General features: G+C 37.6%; 1 protein-coding gene across 3 annotated transcripts in view; it reads left to right on the top strand.

Moving 5' to 3' along the window:
• Positions 1–18,840, top strand: part of HECW2 (HECT, C2 and WW domain containing E3 ubiquitin protein ligase 2) — a 355,083-nt gene extending 336,243 nt beyond the window's left edge. For all 3 annotated transcript variants that reach the window (XM_054699957.1, XM_037523745.2, XM_054699958.1), the window contains exon 29: positions 16,673–18,840. In XM_054699957.1, coding sequence (XP_054555932.1) covers positions 16,673–16,784 — 112 coding nt within the window. In that variant the 3' untranslated portion in view covers positions 16,785–18,840. The remainder of the gene's footprint in view (positions 1–16,672) is intronic.
• Positions 18,841–24,627: the final 5,787 nt, after the last annotated feature.

Here is a 24,627-nt window from a genome sequence, read left to right as displayed (position 1 = left end):
TAGGATAGTTCCTTGCCTTCTTTTTATGATTTATTTCTAGTTTGATGCCTTCGTGGTCAGAAAAGATGGTTGGTATGATGTCAATCTTGGTGTATCTGTTGATGTTTGTCTTGTGCCCCAGTATGTGATCGATCCTGGAGAATGATCCATGTGCGCTTGAGAAAAATGTGTACTCCGTTTTTTTTGGGTTTAGTGTTCTATAGATGTCTGTTAAGCCCAAATGCTCTAGGTCCTTATTTAGAGCTTTAGTTTCTTTACTTATTTTTTGTCTTGTTGATCTATCCATTGTTGATAGTGGTGTGTTGAAGTCTCCCACTACATATGTGTTTTCTCTGATGTCTGTTTTCAGAGAGGACAACAGTTGTCTGATATATTTTGGTGCTCTTTCGTTTGGTGAATATATGTTAATGAGTGTTATTTCTTCTTGAAGTATTGTCCCCTTAATCATAATGTAGTGACCATTGGGGTCTCTTTTTATTTTTTTGAGTTTGAAGTCTGTTTTATCTGATATAAGTATAGCTGTTCCTGCTTTCTTTTTTGGCCCATTTGCTTGTAGGATTGTTTTCCATCCTTTGACTTTGAGCCTATTTTTATCTTTTGTAGCTAAATGTGTTTCCTGGAGACAGCAAAAGGTTGGGTTTTGTTTCTTAATCCAGGCTGCAACTCTGTGTCTTTTTATTGAAGAGTTTAGTCCATTTACATTTAGAGTTAATATTGATATGTTAGCATCTGTATTTGCCATTATGTTTGTCTTTCCTTTGATTTTATTTATTTATTCTTTTAATAACTTTTTTTTTTTTTTGGTCTTCTTTCGTTGTTATTCGTCCCTCTGAGGTTCTGGCTTTAGGATTCCTTGTAGTATTTTTTGGAGTGGGGGTTTAGTCGCAATGAAATTCCGGAGTTTCTCTTTGTCTGGGAAGGTCCATATTCTTTCTTCATGGAGGAAAGAGAGCTTTGCGGGATAGAGTATTCTTGGTTGGCATCTGTTTTCTTGGAGTCTGTTGACTATGTCCCTCCACTCTCTCCTTGCCCGTAGTGTTTCTTCAGAGAAGTCTGATGTCAGCCTGATTGGTTTTCCTTTGAATGTTATCTGTTTCTTCCCTCTTGTCAGCTTCATTATTTTTTCCTTGTCCTGGATTCTTGGGAGCTTTACTATTATGTGTCTTGCTGTGTTTTTCCTTTCGTCGTGGAAGTTTGGTGTTCTTCTTGCTTCTTGTATATCAATTTTCAGCTCCTTCTTCTCATTTGGGAAGTTCTCTTCAATTATATCCATGAATATTTTCTCTGTTCCTACATCTCTCTCCTCTCCTTCTGGAATTCCTATAACTCTTATATTTCCTTTCCTCATGGAGTCAGATAGTTCCCGAAGTCTTTCTTCATTCTTTTTCCTTCGTACTTCTCTTTCCTTTTCTGTTTTGGTTCTTTTTATTTCTGTGTCTTCAAGATTACTTATTCGTTCTTCCATTTCATCTATTCTGCTTTCATTGCTTTTCCCAGAGTTCTTTAGTTCCTCCATTAATTCTTTGATCTCCTGCATTTCTCTTACTTCCCTCTTTAGGGACTCAATTTCCTTCTTCTGATCTATCACTTTTTTAATCATGGCAATTTTAAATTCTCTTTCTGGAAGGCTCAGAAGTTCTTCCAAGTTGCTGTCGTTGCAATCTGGGGAGTGGTTTTCTTTTTGTGGTGTGCTTCTTTCCTGAGGAGTTTTTAGGTTGCGTGTGGTTCTTCTACTCCCTACTGTCTGTTTTCTAATTTGTCGTATGCGTTGGGACACTGTGTTGCTCGGACTGACTGACATCTTGGGTGAACTTCTCCGCTCCCCTCTGGCTCTTCCAGGAGCCATCTCTGTCTTCTGGGGGAGCTTTCTGCTGGTTTTAGGCAGTTTTTACTGAAGAAATGTCCCTGTTCTCAAATGGCGAAGCGGGATGCAGTCCCTGCGCCTCCGGTTTCAGGCACACTCTTCTGCGCACCCGGTCTGCCCCGGACGTGGGTGCCTGCTCCCTCTGTGGGCTCAGACTGCTGGTCGGAAGGGGCCTGGCGTGGAATAACTTCCCGGCTGGCCACTGGGTCCTCCAGAAACCTTCTGCCCTTTTCAAGCAGTCTTAAGAAATGTCCGGCAGCCCGGGCTGTGGTGTGTAATTCTTTAGCCTATATGATACATGCCTTAATGTAATGTGAGTTATTCCCTTCTTTATATTCTCATATACAATAAGAGGATACATTTCTTTGGAGTGGAAATAAATTGCTTTACTGCTGCTAATAAATATAAGAGACTAGGAAAATATTATTTGTGAGTAGATAAGTGTTTGTGTTGGATAGAAATAACAGAAGATAGAGCAAAAGTAATAGAGTGAACAAATGAACAAAATAAGAATAAGGAAGAATTGGTTTTAGAACTCCTTCATCTAGTCAACAGTAATACCAAATTTTTGAGGTAGAAAAGACATCAGATTGCCTCTGGTTTTACTACTAATAAAACTGAAAAGTTTAAATAATCTGCCCAGGTGATATTAAGGATGTCGGGGATCGAACCGGTGCCGCAGAGGCCTAGAGCAGCTTCACAACCCAGCACTCAACCGCTGTGCCACCTGGCAGGCCCTGAAGGCTTTCTTCTTTACAATTGAGTTTCTTTAAGAACAGGTGGCTTTAAAAGACCTGTCATGAAGGCTTTTTTTTTTTTTTTAAGGTTTATTTATTTATTTATACAAGCACTGGGTACAGTCAGAAGCGCGGGAGGGTGAGAGAATTCACCAGAGCCAGAGCGGGGAGCAGAGCAGGCAGAAGGACCCAAGTACACTGCTGAGGGGAGCAGCTGGGCGGCAGGAGAGGTCCGCGCGCCATGCGCGGGACCCTCCTCCGGTGGCCGGGGAGCAGCCGGGGATCAAACCAGCGCTGTAGAAGCTGCGGGCAGCTTCGCAACCCAACGCTCAACCGCTGCGCCACCAGGGAGGCCCTGAAGGCTTTCTTCTTTACAATTGCAAGATACCAATTCATAAAAATTTTGTTTTTAGCATCTAGTTTTGGAGTGCTGAATATACCGCTGCAGAGAGCAGTGAATTATGCACCTCAGGGCTGGCCTGAGCCTCCTTGGTCACATTGGGGGCATCTCAATCTGTGACCACAGGCCCTGCACTCAGACACCCACATATTAGCCTGCTTACTTGATGTTCCAAATTCGGGAGACTAATTTCATTATTTAAAGAGCTATTTATTTATGTGTAGACTGTGTTCTTAAATACATATTTGTACCTCAAAAGTAGACTTCTACTATCTGAGCAAAGTGTTCTACCCTTTTGAAGAACTCTCATGGATAGGCAAAAAGGCAGCAGGAACGAGCGGATTCACTGTGTCGCCTTTCTTTTGAGATCTGTTTTTGTAAAGCCATTAAAGTAGATGGAGTAAGCTGTAACTATAAGCAGATGTATCAGTTGTTTGCATTTAATCACTGTGATCCTCATCAAACCTCGTGAGCAAAGAAAGACAACTGATGTGGAAACGAGTTTTAGTTTCAGAGACACTGGGATCTACCCCAGTTCTGTTACTTCTTGGAGAAGTTGCTCAGTTTTCCTGAGCCTCTTTTCTCATCTACCTTGTAGGTTTGTGATTGTGAGGATTAAATGAAATCATTCTTGTAAAACATTTACTGCTGAACCCAGCCCTGAGTAAGCATCCACTAAGTGGTGGCTACCATTGTCATTTCTGTCACCATCTTCTGTAATACACATTATGTAGCACAGACTAGAAAGAGCACCGAGTTGGGAGTTAAAGACTCCCTGGGTTCTAGTCCTGCTTCTGCTACTCTGGAACTTGAAGATCACTAGAGCTCACCTGCAAAAGGCCAGGGAGGAAGTGTATATTAGGTTTAGGTGAACAAGAAATAGTACTGACAGGTTGCTGCAGAGTCTGAAGGGTCCTTGTCTACTTCCCCCTGTGTGCTCCAGGAAGTTCATGTGCTGATTCATTATAAATGGTGATGAATCAGCACATGAACTTACTGTTCCATAACACAATTGGGTAACAGATGCTCTTGTTTCCTTCCTCTCTCAATTCGACCTAAGGCTAGTTCTAGAATCCTAGTTTTACCCAAATTATAAACTAGCATAAATCAAGGTGGGATGAAGGCATATCTGGCATGCAGCCTCTTTTTATACTCTTTCTGTAACAAGTCCTAAACTTTTTGAGTCTGATAAGAGCAAAGAGCCACTTAGCTATTCTACTTCATTAATACCCTAGATAAGCACTGTTAAGTGCAAATCTCAGCCCATGATACACTTATTATACCTAATTATACGATCCTAAGCAAGAGCCTACATCCATCTCTAAAGAATAAGAATAACAATGTCATGCTCAAAGACTACTTGTGACAGGTGAGTAAGATAATGTATGGAAATGTCCTTGGGGATATAGTAGGTTTTCTTAATTCTTTTTGCCCCTTTATCAGGAATCTTCTGTAAGCCACCATACTGCTATAATTATTAAAATTTACTATACACACACACATATACACAGATTGTATTTGGAAAACTTCAATGCATAACTGTATACTTTTATCAGAAGTGATTTCTTCACTGGTAACATTGCCATCACCCTTAATGAAACAGGAGGTATAGGTATAAAGGATCTATATAAAAAGATCTGTAATATTGTTAATGATTTAAAGAGATTGTTTTGTATTACCAAGTCTGTTTTCTCCTACCATTAGAACAGATACACTGAAGTCATTTTTCCTGCTATTTCCTGATAGATTAAGTTGAGGAACTGAAAGACTGACTACTCCATTGGTCAACCACAATGTAATTCTTTCTCATATTAGTGAGATGATACTTAACATTTAAAATATGACTTTGTACTCAATGAAGACAAATGTATGGATGTCCTTCTTATTTAAAATCCTGTATCTAAGAAGTATGGCATCATTTTGTGCCAGACATGGGAGCCTGTACCCTCGAGAGTTGGACATGGCTATAAAGGATGAAGTCAAGTGATTTTGGCAAATAGAAGGGCATCTTAATCTTTCTAGGCATGGATGATTGAGAGCTTCTCAGTCTTTCAAACAAGCAAATGTGAGTCTCATTCGTTACTCAGATTTCCTAGCAGTGAATAGCACTACTCACAAAGTGAGCCAAGAAGTGTATTAAAGGATATATGGTTGTCTCGGAAGCCAGCACAAGTTGGAATCTATGGCTCTTTTTTCATTCTTGTGGTAATAAAGTAACTAGAGACCCCAATGATAAATAATGACAGAGGCAGACGGGTGTCTCCATGGAGGCTTATAGCCTGAACACATTACTGCACTTCCTCTGCTGTGTAGTTAGTGGTTAGTTCTGTATTTTGCATTTCCTTTTTTTCTTTTTTTTTTTTTAAAGATTTATTTATTTATTTATTTATACAAGCACTGGGTACAGTCAGAAGCGCAGGAGGGTGAGAGAATTCACCAGAGCCAGAGCAGGGAACAGAACAGACAGACTGATGAAACACACTGCTGAGGGGAACAGCGGGTGCAGCAGGAGAGGTCTGCGTGCCATGTGGGACCCTCGCCTGTGGCCAGGGATCAAACCAGCCCTGCAGAGGCTGCGGGCAGCTTCGCAGCCCAGCACTCAACCGCTGTGCCGCCAGGGGAGGCCCTGTATTTTGCATTTCTATAGAAGATTTCCTGTCTGGCACTCTGATGGACTGTACAAGAGAAAAAAATTCACTTTATGGCAATTGCTCTTAAATATTCCGGAAAAACAGGCTGCTAATGTGCCAGCCTGTGTAACGCATGGTGAGCCTCTCTCACAGCATGGTATAGAGTTTCTATGTTCAACTCTAAGGTTCTTGACAAGTAGGATGGTGAAACAAAGGAGTTAGAGAGTGGTAGTTGCAATGGGGAGTGTTGATTTTGCCAAAGAGGGAAACATTAATTTTTCAGAACATGTCTAGAGATTATTATGAATGAAATGAAATGCTGACCCAAATTAAGCCTTCATCATGAAGCAGGTGCCCCAGGGAGAAAGTTTTTTTTCTAGTAGAACTGAGCTGAAAAGGATAAAATTATTCTCTAAAGATATAAGACATTTTAAACATTCTGCCTTTTTATAATTAGGAAAAGAAAACTTTTCACAAAAATATCAGGGTTTTATCTATGCATTTTATATATGTAAAATCTAAAATAAAACCTCTGCAAACATTTAGAGTATATGTTTCCACTCATTTCTACACACACACACACACACGCACACACACACGACACATTTAAAAACAAAAATGTAGTTATACTACATGTACTAGTTGTTATCTGCTTTTTGTTTACCAAATTTCACTAATCATGGATGTCTTTCTGTCATTAAATATTGCTCTACAGTGTCATCAATAATTCAGTTTTTTCTCCTCCAGTACAGAGAGCATTGTTTACTGTGAAAGTACTAAACTAACACTGGGGAGTTATGTAACACACTGTCACTTTCCTTAATTAAAAAATAAGTAAGAGCTGAGCACTGGAAGGACCCCTTAGTGCCACCTCTTTTCTGTGTTTGCCTTAGGCATCCCTCTGCAGTCTCCTCACCAACTGTTGTTCAGTTGAGGTAGCTTTTGGTTTGAGACAGAATTGACAAAATGTCATAAAGAATTCTCTGATGCAGGCCTTCTTCAACTCTTCCTCTCGTCTTCCCACTTAACTCTTACTATGTAACATAATATTTACAGTTGTTACTTTATTCTACCATTAAGTCAGCCTGTGCTGACAAATGCTAGTGATGACTAATCATATGAACTTACTAAAAATTCTTAAACGTGCAATAATACATATAAATGTGCTTTACTTTGGCAAGTGGGTAAAATTATCACAAACTTACATTGTGTCTAAAAAGGGACTCTTCTGTTAAAAAAAATAGAGCTCTCCAAAAAAATTGTTATTCTTTAGCAGAATGAAGGGAGGTTAAATTGCTGCTGGTAACAAAGAGGATAATCCAAGTCAAACCCACTAATGGTCCTTGAGAGCTGCTTTTCCTGGTGTTTTGAAATATGTATTTGTGATAGACATTGCAGCTTTTTCCTTGCCCTCAAGAGCATAAACTAGTTGGGTTTCATATCTTTCCAGCACCCTGGTCCACTATAGTAACATACCCTGCCCCCAAACTGTTGCTGCAGGCCACTTGCTAACTTCCCTGCTTCTGTTTGCACCTGCTGTTGCTCATGCTGTGCTCAGCAACCAGAGTGACTCTGAAATTTCAACATCTTCTCCCTCTCCTGTTCATACTCACTAGTGGCTTAGAATAAAATCCAAACTCTTGCTGAGGTCTACCAGGTAGGTGACCTGATCTGACCTCCTCTCTCCTACCCTTCTATCTGCTACAGCCCCCACCTTCCTTCTTGCTGTTCCTCCAACATGCCAGACTCAGTTTTGCTTCAAGACTCTAGATCTTGCTACCTGAACTTTTTCTGCTGGTACTTCACCTGGTTAGCTTTTCATTATCTCTAAGGCCTCAGGTCAGACATGATCTCTCAGCAAGGTCTTGCATTGCACCTGTCACTCTGTTAAACATATCCTTCACAGAACTCACCGCAACTCAGTCATGTTTAGTTATCAGTTTTCTTGCTGGCTATCTGCCTCCCTCTTTAAGATATAATCCTGTGAGAACAAAGACCTTATTTGAATTGACTGTGACTTTGCCCCTACTGCTGAGTCCTGACACATAATTGGTACTCAATGAATATAATTCTCAGTGAATTCTTATTAAACTTGAGGTAATACTCTAGAGCCTTCAAAACAAGACATGCCAAAGTCATTTTTGTGTCTCTGTAGCCTCATCTGAACTGGGATAGACACCAGTTATCACATTACACAGTTGTCTTAAAGACCTTGAAGATATGCAAAGGTCTTTAAATGAGGCTTAATACATCATTCAGTAGATTTAACCACTGTTACTACTGTTCCTAACATCTAGCCTTCAGAGCTGGCATTATACTTTACAAACTTTAAGTGTATACACAATATGCCACAATATGCCAGTCACCCAGGATGTTTACACTTTGTTTGGACTTTTAAGAGTTCCTTCTCGAAAGGTTTGGGTTTCCTTCTACTGAGTTTACGTTACTTTGTGCTATTTGTCTTTTCCAAGGGTCATCCACAGGTAAAGAAGTTACCTGCTCTTATGGCGTACTTTGAAGATTTCTCCTGCTAGTTATACCCAGATACAGGAATTACCATTGTGGGAACATTCCACTCTGTATTTGTAGATCAGGTACATTTTAACCAAGGTGACCTAATGAGACTTTGGAACAGGAAGTTTATTAGTTAGTAAATCTAATTTCCCCCAAAGCCTTTAGCTACTTCTCATGCATTTACAATGTGCAAAACCTGTGAGAGAGATAAATTGGTATCTGTTCATGTGGATCTTAAAACACAGAGAGGCAAGTAATTGATACTTAAGTGAATGGATAACCAACATCATTGGCCACAAATGATATTAGGCAACTGAGTAGCAGGGGTACTAAGTATCATGGGAATCCTTTCCATTGATTCTCATTTATTGAACACCTGGTGATGTCAGGCATTATGCTGTGACACTTGAAGCTACACAAATATTTGTGAATTAGCCTTAGTAGGAACTCCTGCTCTAAATCGCATGGTCTGGGCCTCCCCGGTGGCGCAGCGGTTGAGTGCTGGGTTGTGAAGCTGCCCGCAGCCTCTGCAGCGCCAGTTCTATCCCCGGCTGCTCCCCAGCCACTGGAGGAAGGTCCCACATGGCACGCAGGCCTCTCCTGCCGCCCACTGCTCCCCCTCAGCAGTGTACTTCAGTCCTTCTGCCTGCTCTGCTCCCCGCTCTGGCTCTGGTGAATTCTCTCACCCTCCCGTGCTTCTGACTGTACCCAGTGCTTGTATAAATAAATAAATAAATAAATATTTGAAAGAAAAAATAAATAAATCTCATGGTCTAAGAGGTATTCATGGGACAGTCGAAAAATTATGAATATTTTAAAAATTTTAACCTTTGTGTTAATAAGTCTACTTACATTAACAAAACAGTCATTGGTTTGCATTCATTGAATTTTCATACTGTGTTTTTGCTAACTTTGGATTTCTGTGCTGACCAAAAGCTCTGAATTCATCATCCATCCCCTACCCATTTCCTATATTCCCTGCCTTGCTTAATGAATGGCACTCCTGCCTTCTCACTCCCCACACTCAGGTATTGGCTCTCTTTCACTAGAGAGACCTTCGCATGAATACCCCTCAATTCCTGAGGTGGCCCCACCTCTCCATCTGTCAGGTCAAGCCTTGGCCCCTGTCACTTAAGCACTTGTACTTCTCAGGTTTCTTGAGGATACAGTGATTCACACTCCTTGAGCCAGAAGAACCCTACACACCTGCAGATCCTTCAAAGCTTGGCACAAATCATGTCTTTTACAAAGTCTTTCCTGACTCATTGTATTATTGTTTGTGTGCAAGGCCACTGAAGGCCCTTATGAATTTTTGGATTAATTAGACAAAGGTGTCATATAATCTTCCAGAGGAATGCAGCCCTGAGATAGTACTCCTGTTTTGGTGAGCAGAACCCAGATTGGAGTTCAGTGCCCTCTCACCCTAACCAGATCCCCTCTACAGAGCACAGACTGCACTATTTTTAGGGGGTTCCATTTGCCCATATATTTTGCTGCCAGGGTGCAAACCCCTTGTCTGCAGAACACGGACTTTTATCCTCATCTTTTTATCCTTGTTTACCAGGGAACAGCTTGATACCTGGCATCCAGTATAGTTCAGAAAGTATTTGTTCAGTGAGTGAAGGAATAAATGAAATATAATGCAAATTAAAAATTAATTTTTATTCATCAGAGCAACTTTTAGAGTTTTCAAGATAAGGGATCTTTAATGGGGAAAATAGAGGTTCTATGGGGTGCTGCAGGAACACTTGTTGAGCACTGAATTAGAGGGTCCTGGAGAACCCACAGAAGCCCCACTGTGCTCAGCCCACAGCTTAGCTTCAGGCCTGCTCTGCTTTATCCTCCAGCATGCCCTGAAGCTAGACCTGTAGGCATGCATGCTTGATTCCCTTGAGGGAGCCTGTAGATAGTCAGGTAGGTGAAATTTGTACTTGACAAGTAAATTAGGTCAGGAACTCTCTCACTTCCAAAGAAATCTTGACATTTAAAAGTGATATGTTCCAAGATCCCCAAGGAATTTTTGGGAGTGCTTTTAAATATTTGTTTTTCATTTACTGATTACTGGAATAGGAGAAAGGAGACTAAAATCTGCAGGATTAGACACCACTGCCAAGTGTATAAAAGAAAGTATGGATAAAACACTTTCTAAATTATAATGCAAATGAAAATGATTTATTAGATTTAAATACATTTTATTTCTAAGACTACATCGGGCCCATGCTATGTGCTCACTCTCATGCTTTCTCTCTCTCTCTCTCTGTCTCTCTCTAAAACCCTGACAGTAATTTTTTCTTTGTCTTGTATTTTGAGTCTTTACAAGCTACTAAAAAAAAATCACTTCTGGGAAAATAAATAAGTGAATAAGTGCATTCACTCACAGAAATACATTAATTAATCAATCGATCTATAAACATTTACATGTAATTGTGATACTTTTGACTTTGGGTAATTGACTTGTCTATCTAAAGGAATGAAAAGAGGGTAAGCATGTGACCTCCTAGTTAACATTTGAAGAATCCAGAAAGCACCAAGAGATCTATTAAGTTAGACCAGATGTCTGGAGGGCTTTTAAATCTTCTTTATATTGGTGCCAGCATGATTTCCCAAAGATGGGCTCAGACCTGCCCTCCTTGAGTGGTTTTGGCTGCATAGATTAAAATGAGGTAAACTCATTATAGCCTCAGTGAGGCTGGCTTTGAAAGATTTGAAAAATGTTCTTTTATTGAGACTGAATAGCTGGATGTGCTTTTGCTGCCAATATCAACATAGTCCAAGGGCCCTCCTGTTATTTTCTGCTAGAGTTTTCTTAGGACATGGAATGGGGCGGGGGAGGGGGTGTGAAAAGCCTCAAAGGATTGTGTTTTGTTTTGCTTTTTTTTTTTTTAATTCCTGTTCTTGGCTCATACAGCAAGTTGATGGTAAATATTGGGCAATGCATTTAACCACACTATTCCTCAATTTCCTTGCTAGCAATGCTGTCTTGTTTATAAGGAGTTTTGAAATTTTTGCAAGCACACAAAATGCTAGTGCAGATATCTAACACAGATAACATATTTCTCATCTACTTGATGTCTCTTCAATAATAGAGACCACCTGTATCAGACCCACTTGGGGTGAATGTTAAAATGCAGACCCCTTAGGCCTATTCCAAACCTTCTGAATAGAATCACAGGGGATACAGTCAAAAATTTCCATTGTAAACATGCTCCTTGGGTGATGCTGATGCCTTCAACATAGCTGAATATCTTTGTTTTCTGGTGAGCCTATAATAGAACTGGATGTTTTGTACACCTAAAAATTCCTCGGTATCTCCCAGGGTTTTCTGAAGTGATTTAATCCGAACTATTTCCCCTAGAATTTGTCTATTATGATTGAATCATTCACTTAAAAAACACTTGAAGTTTGAGCTTGCTAATTCCTGTCCTGAAAATGTATGAAATTTAATTGGATGTTGAGGTCTAGCTGTTCACAGTCAAGGGTGGGATGAAATTAACATTCATACTTCCAAAAAATATGAGAATAGAGCTGATGAACATCAGCTTTTGACTTAATGCTGGACTTCCCCTAGGAGCCCAACGGTTGACGTCCTACTTTTGATTTGGGCACTGACTCAGCTTGGACCTTGGGAAAACCACTGAATCTTTCTTCACAGTTTCCCCCTCCACAATATGTACTTTCTCCATCCTCATGAGACATTTTCCAGAGGAGCTATTCGTTTTATTCAGAAGAAAAGTTCTGTTATGGCAACCATATGTTATGCAACCACATGTAATTTAGGAAATCTTTGGTTATGGCATATTCTATCTTATGACTGTAGAAAATCAAAAGAAATTGTACAGTCTTTCTGTTTGTGTTGCGGACTGAATCTTTAGAGAAAAGAGTACCCAGGCTTATGGATTCACTACATAAGATAGTACAGAAACTGCAAAGAGACATGCAGAGTTCCTGTTTCTCTGCTCAGAAACTTGGAAGAATATAGGGACAGTTGTTTACCTCCAGCTTTGCCCCACCATCTGCCCAATAGGGGTGACCCTCCTAGTTCACATTTATCTCACTTGCCACATTTTTGTGGATTGTTTTATTGCCATGAGACCAATAGTCACTTCCTATTGCTGCATGACAAATTACCACCAAGTTAGCAACTTAAAACAACAAACAATTATGATATCACTGTTTCTATGGGTCAGGAATCCAGGCACAGCTAGTTGCATCTTCTACTCAGTGTCACATGGGCTGAAGTTAAAGTGTCAGCTGGTTTGCATCTTCTGTGGAGGCTCAACTAGGGAATGACCTGCTCATAAGCTTCCTTAGGTTGTTGGCAGAATTCATTTCTTGCAGCTATAGAATTCATGGCAGTTTGCTTCTTTAAATCCATCAACAATGAGTCTCTGTCCTCAAGATGCTTTTTTCAATAACTTGCCTAGCAAGGTCAGGCCCATCCAAAATAATCACCCTTTTGATTAACTTAATTGATTAGGGAGCTTGAGTACATCTGCAATAAACCATCACCTTTGCCATATTCCAACGGTGACAAGTGCTACTCTCACCAAGAGATGGGAGTTACAGAAAGGCCCGAGTTATGGCTGGTCTGCTTACTACAAGACCACAATGACTTCAAATCCATCATTTATTCTAAGTGTGTGAAAGAGGTTAATTGCTTTTCAGACATTACTCTTTCTGAATTCTCATTCCCATATATGTGGTCTTTTTGTTAATTCTTGATTAGCTAAAATTAACCTTTAGTTAAGGGGAAAGTATTTGGTTGGCAGGAGAGAAGAAACAGGCTCAACCGGTGTGATAGTTACATTACACCCAGAATCATCCTGTCCTAAGCAAGTCAAGCATTAAGGACTGTTGCTTACCTAGAGATTCACCTCGAATTTCTTTTATTTCCTGGTTCATCCACTATGATATTCAATTTACAAAAATGAATTTACACACATCTATCCTAGATTACAACTATATAAATAGAGTTACTCCATTAAGAAATTGACCTATCACTCTCCTTAATACACCAGAACTACCAAAAAAACCCGGAAAAAAACCACAAAGCTACTAGGTATAAACAATAGAGATCAGCCTCTCAACAGTTTTCTTATCATAGCAGCACAATGAAGAGAGAAAGCCAATGTATCAGAAATGAAAAACAAGTAACCAGGTTAATATTGCTTTGTAAATAAAATGTATAAATAAAAAAGCAAACAGGCTGGAAGAGAAAATGGAAGATAACAAAAGAGTTAACCTCTTCTTTTTGTAGTATTTATACAAATCAATATAAAATCCTAAGACTTTAAATGGTAAATGATTATGCATCTATTAGCATAGCAATTGTGAAAAAGAGAAAAAGAAAATAACAAGTATTGCTAAGGGTGTGAAGAACCTGAAACCCTTGTGGGTTCTGCTGGGAGAAATGTGAAATGGTGCAGCCAAACAATATGACAGAATTTAATTTTTTAATTAAAAAAATAAAACTAGAATTGCCATGTGAGCCAGCAATTCCACTACTGGGTAACTACCACAAAAAAATCAAAAGCAGAGACTCAAACAAGAGATTTGTATACCATTGTTTATAATAGCATTATTTATTATAGCCAAAAGGTGGATACAATTCAAATGTCCACCAATGAATGAAAAGAATGATAAAATGTGGTATAAACAGTCAATGAAATATTATTTATCCTTTAAAAGGCAATTCTGGGCCTCCCTAGTGACCTAGGGGTTAAATTTCTGCGCTATCACTGCTGCGGCCTAAGTTCAATCCCCAGCCAGTGAGGTAACCCACATATGGCACTGCAGACCTCTCCTGTCTAGCCCACTGCTCCCCTTAGCAGTGTATTTTAGTAGATCCACCTGTTTTGCTCCCCACTCTGTCTCTGGTGAATCCTCTCACCTTTCCCTCTGCCCCCAAGTTCTGGCCTTCACTCCAGTTCTTCTACTCAAAAATTTAAATAAAAATTTAAAGTTTTTTAAATGGGTCAGGAAATTCTGACACATTCTACAACACAAAACTTGAAAACATTATACTAAGTGAAATAAACCAGTTGCAAAATACAAATAGTGTATATTTCTATTTGTATGAGGTACCTAGAATAGTCAAAATGCATAGGGGCAGAAATTGGAATAGTGGTTGTGGGAGCAGGAGGAATGAGAGTTAGTGTTCAATCACACAAGCATTTCAGTTTGGAAAGATGAAAAAGTTCTGGAGATGAATGTTGAGATGGTTGGAGAAAAATATGAATGTAATTAGTGCCACCAATTTGAACACTTGAAATGCTTAATATGATAAAATTTAGGTGATATATATTTTTTTCACAATAAAAAATTAAAAGAAAAGATAAATGGGCAAAAGAGAAGAAAATGTATATCACAAAACAGGAAAAGTAACAAGCAAATTGACAGAAAGATGCTCAGTCTTGTTGGTAAGAAAATAATTGTTTTTAATTTCATTTAAAAGAATTTTTTTAAAAGATTTATTTATTTGTACATGCAGAATGGGGATATAGGCTGGAGGTCTAAGGGGTTAGAGGATTCACCAGAGACAGAGTGGGGAGCAGAATAAGCAGATCTACTGAAATACACTGCTAAGAGGAGCAGAGGGCAAGACAGGAGAGGTCTGCTGCACCATGTGGGTTAACTCCCTGGCCTGGGATTGAACTCCTGTTGTAGTGACTGGCATTAGCTTGATAGTGCTGTGTCTAACCCCTGCACCACCAGAGAGTCTCCCTAAAAGAAATTTGTAGTCTAAGAGAATAATGACTATTATGTGTCTAATGCACAAAGCCTGTAATATATAATTATATTGAAAACATTTTGTTAAAATATTTCTTCGCTTCTTCATTCCCTCACCCTAGAATAAAGTCCTTATTTAATATTTTTATTCTGGTGTTTCACATAAGATACATTCCTAAGACTATATGCTAATTCACTTTTTTTTTTTTAAATTGAAATCTGCTCCTTGAGGTCCCAGTTGAGTTTCCAATATAAGGAAGTTATAATAAGAATTGTGTTAAATGCAATTCTGAAATAAATTTATTATATAAAAAAATAGTGTTTGGCTGCAAAGATTACTGGATCAATTTCCCCACTATATATCCCAGACTTAGCAATAACAAAGAAGAGTCATGAACTCTGAGCCAAATACTATCTCTACATCTTAAAACTGGTATTCTTATAATATAGCAGCCTCTGCATTCCTTTTTCTCATAAGCCATGTGGCCACACACCTGTTTTATTATCTCTTTGTTATGCTTTCCATGGGTCATAATCATATTTTGGCAATTTAATGTGGGCAATTAGAGTAAATCTTTTTGATGATAATGAAATGAAGCTAACAATACATCTCAATATCTGGTCAAACACTATATGAGCAAGCATTTTATTAAGCATATTTCTGTTATTTCATTTATTCCCCATCTCCTCCTGAGACAAAGGATATTGTTCCTATTTTATAGCTGAGAAACTGAGAATTAACTCACTCCAAATTACATAACTGGTTGGTAGAGCTAGAATTCAAACTCTGATCTGTCTGTTCTTCCTATTATACACACACTGCAACTAGGAATACTATATAATTTTATTTCTTAAGTATAAAAGTGATTTATAAGGATAAACATTTAAACATGTGACTTTGTAGCAATAGTTCATTAATAAGCAGAGCTCCTAAAATTCCATATAAATAGAGAAATATTTTCTTTTCAGTCAAAGTTGTTTAGCTCACACAAACAAGCTGTTGCACATTCAAAATAAAATGTTTCCTATTCTATGTCTGTCAAAAGTACAGATTTGCTTCCTGATAAGATGTACTATTTGAAGACTGTCTTCTTTTCTTATTGTGATTCAGGTGCAAATAACAGGAAAACATATTTTTTTCCAATCTTGGCAAAAGGGGAGGTATGTCCAAAAAAGAATACTTAATGTGGTGATTTAAATGACCATTATTTAGGGAATTGTGAATTAGGAGAAAACAGAGTATAGCTCAGAATTCAAAGAAGTAACAATGGTCATTTGAAGAGGAAAGGCCAGCCAGGGAATTTCCTAAGACACTAAGCTGTGAGGCAGGTCTTCAGAGACACTGCACTCCTTCCTGCCCATCAGAACAAGAAAATGCAAAACTATAAATGATCTGAGAGACCTCGGCAAATGCCAACTCTTTGAATGAATTGCTTTGAGAGGGCTTATATTTGTGTATTAAAAAAAAAAATTAACATTAAGAGAGTAACAAACCAAACCTTTCATTGTAATTCTTAGACAACTAAACAAAGAGTAATGTGTGTGTATCTATATCTACACACAAAATATGGATTTTAAGTGGTTATGATATGTAAATAAAATATTTTTGTTTTATCCCATTTCCTTTAACAAAATGCTGAATTTTAATTCTGAATTTCTAAAATGTTTTCAGTGTTTTCTTAAAAAAGTGAAAATTGGCAACAAATCAGTTTGAATATGAAAGATAAGTATACACACACCCCCCCATCATTTTACTCAAAGTCTTCTAAAATATGTATATGACTTCTTCTGTTTGCAGAGCTCACACTTGTTTTAACCGTCTGGATCTTCCCCCATATCCATCCTTCTCCATGCTTTATGAAAAACTCTTGACAGCAGTTGAAGAGACCAGCACCTTTGGACTTGAGTGACCTGGAAACACAATGACTGGCAGTGTAAGGACAGGCAATTTCAGAAGTTGCTCTCAAGAAGAATGGCTGAACCTTGGGAGTTTCAAGAGCAAGCTTTCATGAGAGTAGAGCTGAGTGCTGTTATTTTCCAGGAATATGTGCTTTGTCGCTTTTGGGGGCTGGATGGTGGTGATGAGTCCTCTTGGAAGGATTTGGGTGAGCTTGATGCCCAGGGAACAACCCAACAGTCTCTCGATCAACAGTTCTTGACTGCCAAACTTTTTACCATTTGTTATGTTCCAAGACAAAGATGAACCTGTAGATGATCAACTCCTAGGGACTCGGGATGGAAACTTACCTTTGAACGTGGTTCAAGCCAAACTAGCAGCACTTGGCCCAATCTCCAAATTAGTGCAAGTTTAATAATATAATAAAACAAGTATGTTTCCTGAAAGTACATTCATTTAAGCCCTAAGTTACAACAAATATTCATTTTCTTGCTTATGAGTGCCTGCATGGTGTGCACCATAGGTTGCAGCTTTCAAGGGACACTAATGAAACCAAGTCCATATGAGGTAACTTTAAAGATTTGCAATAAGGTGGTCTGTGACATGTATATGCAAGTGGTATGTGTGTAATTATGGCTGAAGACAAACTGTTATACAATGAATTACTAATGACAGATTTTATGCTTTATAATGCATGAAAACAATTTTAAAATAACTAACAATTAATCACAGCATATCAGGAAAAAGTACACAGTGAGTTCTGTTTATTTTTTATAGGTTCATTATATTTATGTTCTTTAAAATGTATATAAGAACCTACGTATTATACTGTATGTATCACCTGTTCCATTTTCATGTTCCATCCATGCTTACTCGGGCATCATGCTAGTATGTATCCTTTTAAGCACTCTCAAGGGAACAAAAGGGCCTTTTATTTTTATAAAGGTACAAAAAAAACTCCCCAAAATATTTTGCACTGAATGTACCAAAGTTGAAGGGACATTACAATATGACTTAACAGCAACTCCATCACTTGACAAGTATGATAGAAATAGCTTCCAAATCAGACTTTCTTCACAGTGCCATGTCTACCACTACAAGGACTGTGCATCTAAGTAATAATTTTTTAAGACTCACTATATGTGATAGTATGATATGCATTTATTTAAAATGCATTAGACTTTCTTCCATCCATCAAATACTTTACAGGATGGCATTTAATACAGATATTTCTTATTCCCCCACTGCTTTTTATTTGTACAGCATCATCAAACACCCAGCTCTCTTAGGGAGCCATCAGCAACACCGAAGAGATCAGCTCTCTTTTAGTAATAAGATTTCCATTTTCTCTCATCAGTGAAGACGTCACAAATTGAAACTCTCAGTACTATATTTCTAAGCCTGCATTTTCACTGATGCATAATTTTCTTATCAATATTAAGAAACAATTTTTCTATGGTATCTCAGAAATTGCATGACATCACTAATGTTCTTTCCGCTTAGTTTTATCAGAGGACATCCTTCATTTTTATTGCTTTTGGGGTTATTCCACATCATTGTTTGTTTCTTGACTTATGGCCATAACTAATGAGACATACAATAGAATGAAGTTAAATTGTGGGTAATAAAAACACTGGATTAACATTTGTTTTGCCAGCCTGTGGTTTTATAAGCATTACCCAAACATTTCTTTGAGAATTCTATTTATTAGTAACCATGGAATTCCTTTTATAGGATGTTGGCAATCTTATACTTTATAGAGGTCATATGCATGGTTTTCATAGGTGGTTTGTAAGAACGGATTGCTCTCCTGTTAGTTAAGCTATGTTTACTATGGGGACCCTCAGGAAATAACCCACTCATGCTGCATTTCTGCAAAATAGGCAGGTACTGCAGAGTGAGGAAATTTTCTGGGGAAAAAAATGGTTGCAGTTATCTGGTAATAAGAAAGGAAGATTCATCTGTAAACTACAATTGGGGCAGAAAACAAAGGGAAGCAAGAAAAATTATAACTGGAAATGTTAGTTTGTGCTTACTGATGAATTTAAGTATACATTTAATTTTGCAAATGATTTTTACTTGTTTGTATTTTTTTCATTATAAGGAAAAAATATAACATGCATTTTTAAAAAACCACATTTTTGATGGTGTATAGAGGTTTCAGATCTGGTATTCTCTAAACAGTTGATATGGGAAGTTGCATTTTTTTAAAAAATAGAATCAGAAACCATGTTATCTTTCACTTTTGTTTGTGACATCTTGTTACCATAATCCACATTACTGGGTGAAAGAGATTTGAATAAAATGTATGTCTTTAATTATTTCTAACAAACATACTTCTTTGTTAAGACATCCAGCTTCTTCCCAAATAACAGTATAATTGTCTAGTTGCTACTAATCTCAGAATTAGAAATGATCAAAGATGTACTTAGCTTGACAGAAGACCAGGATAAGTACTCTTTTTTTAAAGATTTATTTATGCATACAAGAACTGGGGGCCGGTGGGTACAAGCCAGAGGTGTGGGGGAGTGAGAGGACTCACCAGAGACAGAGTGGGAACAGAACAGGCAAATTGACTGAAATACACTGCTGAGGGGAGCAGCGGGCAAATCAGGAGAGGTCTGCTGCACGATGTGGGTAGCTCCCTGGCCGGGGATTGAACTTGTGCTGTAGTGGCTGCAGATAGCTTCATAGTGCTGCGTATTAACCCTTTGCACCACCAGGGAGGCCCGAGGATAACTAATCTATTCCTTTTAGTGAAGCAAAAAATTCCAATAATAACTTCATAAAATATCAAATAACATTTCCACAAAATAAATAACACTTTGCTATTCTCTATAAATGGAAATATCCTAAATATTTGCTTCTAGACTGTGAGCCTAGATACTTCTATACAAGCCAGTCACAATACCTCATATAGGCATTAGAACACCTCTCAGATGAGAGAAGAAGCATGCTATTGGCATTCACTCTGTGCCAGCCACTGTGTTTGATGATAGAGCTACAAGATTCAAAATCTCCCTTTGAGAAGCTACAGTCTAGTGGAGTAGACACCAAGGTTCCAAAAAGTATTTTTAATAAAATTCTATTCTACAATCAAAAATGAGGAGAGAGTAGTTTATTCCATCTAGAAGATACATCTAGATTCCATCTACAAGGCTTCACACATGGGAGGTAGTATGACTTAAAAAAATATCACAAATGCTCTTCTGTTGGTAAATAGTGGCATGCAGGAGTGTGTCAGTATTGGTCAAGTGTTGAAGCCCAGGGTGCATTTGTTTACACATGAGAGTTTAAGTGTTCAGGTGAGAGCTGAGCCATGAAGGAGCAACTCAAGGATTTCACATTACCAAAGAAATGCCAAAATTATCTTCACTAGTTTCCCTTCATTTCCCTGTATCTGCATTATAATCTACATTTGATTTTCAGTGGTAAAAATCCCACCCATCTCTGGAGTCAAAACATTTTTCTTGTGTACAAAGTGAAAGAAGCTTGGTCGGAGACATGTGGTCACAATTTTCTAGCTATGTTATGTTTACAATATAGTAGCAATTCTGTAATAATGAAGGAAAATCTTTTTCACCTACATAACAATCAGAAGAGGTGAAAATGCATTCGAATGATGAACAGTATTGCTAGAATATGTTTGTACAGCACTGAATAATTTCAACATGTTCTCAGCACATCATCTCTTTGGATTCTCACATATTTTGAGGGGCAGGTATCAATAACCCTCTGGGTTGAGGCTGATTATCACGAATGACTTGTGGCATGAATTTTGGTACTTTATAGTTAAAATTCTAGGTTTCATTCTGGAGAAATGTGGATACTAATGTTTCCACCATCATATTTCAGTGAACTTGCAAAGATGCTTCATATACTCAAACTCTCGCTTTTCAGTGAAACATACTTTAAATGTGATTCCTTCTCAAGAGTCTATAAAGAAATGAGTAAAAGTATGGAAAAACTCCACCATGGACTTAAGTTGCATTTGAAAACTTGTTTCGAAAAATTAAAAACAATGCAAAGTTTGATTAATTTGCTGGATTTACGTAGTATACTAGTTTAGTTTTCTCAAATATGTGGAAACAAGATAGTGAAAAAGCACTTTAATCAGAAGCCTTGTGTTATTTTTAAAATTTTAATAAGGATGGACCTAGAAAGCCCTGATAGCTGAGTTCTAGTGATGTGGACAAAAGAACCAAAAAGAGGTTCTCTTGACCTCTTTGTCCTTCTCACATTCATCCAGACATCTTTTTTTTCCCTCTGCACAAATTATATTCATAATCATTCTAACAAAGTAAACATTTTCCAATTTGACCCTCTTTAGGAAAATCCCAAGACAGGTAAAATGATGCTATGCCACCATTAAAAGATCCTATAACCTGTATAGTGAAATAAGCAAATAAAGAATGTAGTCTATTCTCCAAAACTTGGGTCTGCTTTCAGGCCCTTTACTATCCCTTATCTGCTTTCCCATTTAGTTGATGAGTGAAAACACTCTACATCTTAGACACCTTACTTCCATGAAATTTGAGTTTAAGTAGATGAAAATTGTCACTTTCACTTAGATTCTAATTTTGCAAAACCTATTATCACGCTAGTTTGATTGTTTTCCAGATAGAATTGTTTTTCTAACATGGAGCAAGGGGATGTCAGAGACATTAAAACTTGCTAAACTGGGACTTTAAGGGTAACCACTGCTCCCTAAAAGAGTGATAAAAAAAAACAAAAGGTGGAAGAGCTCTGTAGCTCCAAGAATGTAATGTTAATTGTTGATTGATCGCCAAGGTTGGAGAGTGGTCAGTGCCTTCCAGGGAGCTGGCACAAAGAACATGATGAGTGTGGTGCTACCCTTATCATAGCAGTCTGGGCCAGAAGGGCTGAAGCAAGGGTTACTACAGGACTGTGGCAAAAGGAGAGTTAAAACAAGAATGAAAGGATCATTTTAGGGCTTGCTTGTGGGAAAAGGGGGAGGGTAAGAACATATACTACCATTTGATTTCTGACTTTGAGAAAAAGAATGCCCAGCTACATAAGAGGGCACTGCTTGATAATCGACCTAGTGGAAAATACCCTCAGATTATAACTTTAGTAGGTTGGTAACATTTTCTGTATTGCAAAATAGAATTTAGCCCCAAAAGTATTAAAGCTAAAATAGCTTAATTGGAAGATTGGGCAATTTCACACTTAACTATGTTGTGGATATTTTTTAAACTTAAAAATTGTTACTGTTATTGAACTTTGTATAGGAAACAAAAGAAAGGGTGGTGCTTGACATTTGTTATGTTTGATGTGTTTTTAGCAGACATTCTTTGACGTTAGAGCAGCTTTAGAGACATTTTCATGGTTTCTAAGATGTTTCCTAGGTTTCTAAAAACCTAAGAATTAGGTTACTGAATTGCAAATGGAAACCTAATCAGTGTTTCCATTCAGGAAGTTAATTAAGATCAAAAATACATTTGCTTAGATTTAATCTGCAAGATAGTTGATTTGGCTTTCATGGTCAGTTTATCAGAATAGGATGGCCCTAGTTGTATGGTTTCTGGGGAACACAGGAAAATTAAGTTTATATAAATGATTTTTATGTCTAGTGGCCTTGGGCAGGTGATATCTTTCCATCCAATGTACTTTTAAGATATCACAACCCTGAGGATTGTTGATAGGTGTGTTGTATGATTCAAAGTGAATCAGCTATTACTGATGCAAGTAAAGACCCATCAGTAAACTGCTTACTGTCACCTTCTATACAAAAGGATGGATAATGTTCAAGAAATATCTTGGAAGGATTAACCAAGAAATACATAGACCTGAATGTTCTTTTAGGACCCTAATACTCTGAAAGATGTAGTTACAACCTATTTTTATTTATATGATAATATCATAAATAAAATTTGGGACTGTTAATAAGCTAGAAAGTGCATAAGATGACATGTTTTTATAACAGGGATGCAGGCATTCCAAAATAAATAAATAAAAAATACATACATCTCTCTTTGCCTCTTACTGAAAGTATTAATCTAATTTTTATAATAATGCTTACTTTTTAATATTAAGCCTATATAAAAATATTTATTTCTAAGATTTCAGTAGAGCACAGGTGGTGTATTTTTTAAGCCTTTCCATTTCTTTTCACCAATTCCACTCATTGTATTTACTACAGCATTTCTATTTTTGTTGCATTGATTTAAGCTTCATATTTATTCAATGTGATATTTAATAGAGAATAAAAATGGAGGTATTTGCTATTGGCATTAAGATTATACTACTCTCATTTCACTTGATATTTAAATTTCAACTCTTTTTCAAAGCAAATAATGCAGATTATTGTCATCCTAGAAATGATTCATCGGTGGTATTAAATGGAGCCTGATACTCTGAAATGGAGAGTAGTTGTTTGTTTTCTGAAAAGTCTGTATTCTTATCCTCACCTGAGCCCCTGACTTTTGTGTTGTATTTTTTTATGATTCCAAAATGCTTTGAGGGAAAGATATTTTAATGTGTACAATTTGTTTTATTTTCATACTGATCTCTATTTTTGTTTAAAACCATGTTGCATCATGAAATCACTTAATCAAAAATAAATCTTCTTTAAAAAAATACATTATGACTTTTCTGTGATACATTTGGGGAGGAAAAAACTGGAGTAAGATTAAAGTTTCATGGGATTAGTACACAGCTTTGTGCATACAGGCTTCTCTCTTCATGGTGTTTACAGATAGGAATTTATTTTGTTTATCCCTACAAGAATATTTTACTATTTGGTAAGCCATCAGTCAATCTTTTCAAAAATGGAAATCATAGCCTTTTAACTCACATGGGTTGAGACTATTTGTTAAGTAATCTTCGTAGAAGGCTTACTTGACAAACATATGCGTACCACCCTGCCACCACCATACACGCCAACATAATCACCAATGTGTCACTAAGAAGGACATATCCACAAGCCTATGGGAGCCAAGTAGGCATTTAATGAGTGAAACTAGCTAGGAGTGAGCAAGAGAGAGTAGTGAGTCTTACCTAAAGGTCACAGTCTAGTATTTTGCTCCAGCAGATTTTGACCACATGAAATTCAGGTCTAGTGTTGAAAGAACTTCTGATTCATCAAGCGAAATTCAGAAACTATGTCAACATCTTTAAATTTTGCATCAAACCACTGATGTGATTGAAGACTGTCCATATAGGAAAATGTAGCTTGAAGCCAGGCTTACCATATAAAATTATTTGTAAGTTTCATTTACTTATATGTAAAACTTTCATATATTAACAAGCTTGGTTTTAATTTGAAAATAGTTTCCTCCATTAGCTTTAATAACAACTGGTCCTCCATTCTCCCCATATATTAAAGAAATTTGATGTAAGATATCTCTTTGTGCCTATTGCTCAGTCAGATACTTTGTGCCCGGGATGTGCACTCACTGGTTTGAAAATCAATGTCTATGTCATCAGAGTTTCCTCCTCATACAATATTACCAATAATTTGGAGCTAAAATGCTTAGGTTGGTTTTCTCTCGTCTGCAATTATCCTGTCTGTTATGTCACTTGTAATGATGTTTAAGGAGGAATGAAGATAATAGGCTGTCTGAATTTTGGAATTAAGTAGGAATGCCAATAGTTTTGTGGTAGAGTGTGTGTACAGATCCTTTGGTTTGAGTGTGATGGTTATACATGTATATGCTAGTCAATAACATTTCCTTGCTGACTTTGGCCTTCCATGAGTTAAGATCCAAAGTTAAGATAGAGAGATGACTGATTCTAGGAAATATACAAAGTAAGCCTGGAGTATCTTAGAGTGCTAAAAGTATGGAGGTACTTTTAAAAAAGGGCCTACCCCACAGGAATATGTCAAAGGGAAT

This window comes from Talpa occidentalis, unplaced genomic scaffold (assembly GCF_014898055.3).
Source record: "Talpa occidentalis isolate TD23 unplaced genomic scaffold, MPIMG_talOcc4v2.1 talOcc4.3, whole genome shotgun sequence".
Classification (NCBI taxonomy): domain Eukaryota; kingdom Metazoa; phylum Chordata; class Mammalia; order Eulipotyphla; family Talpidae; genus Talpa; species Talpa occidentalis.
The sequence above is the reverse complement of the archived record's forward strand: the minus strand, read 5'-3'. Positions and strand labels throughout refer to the sequence as shown.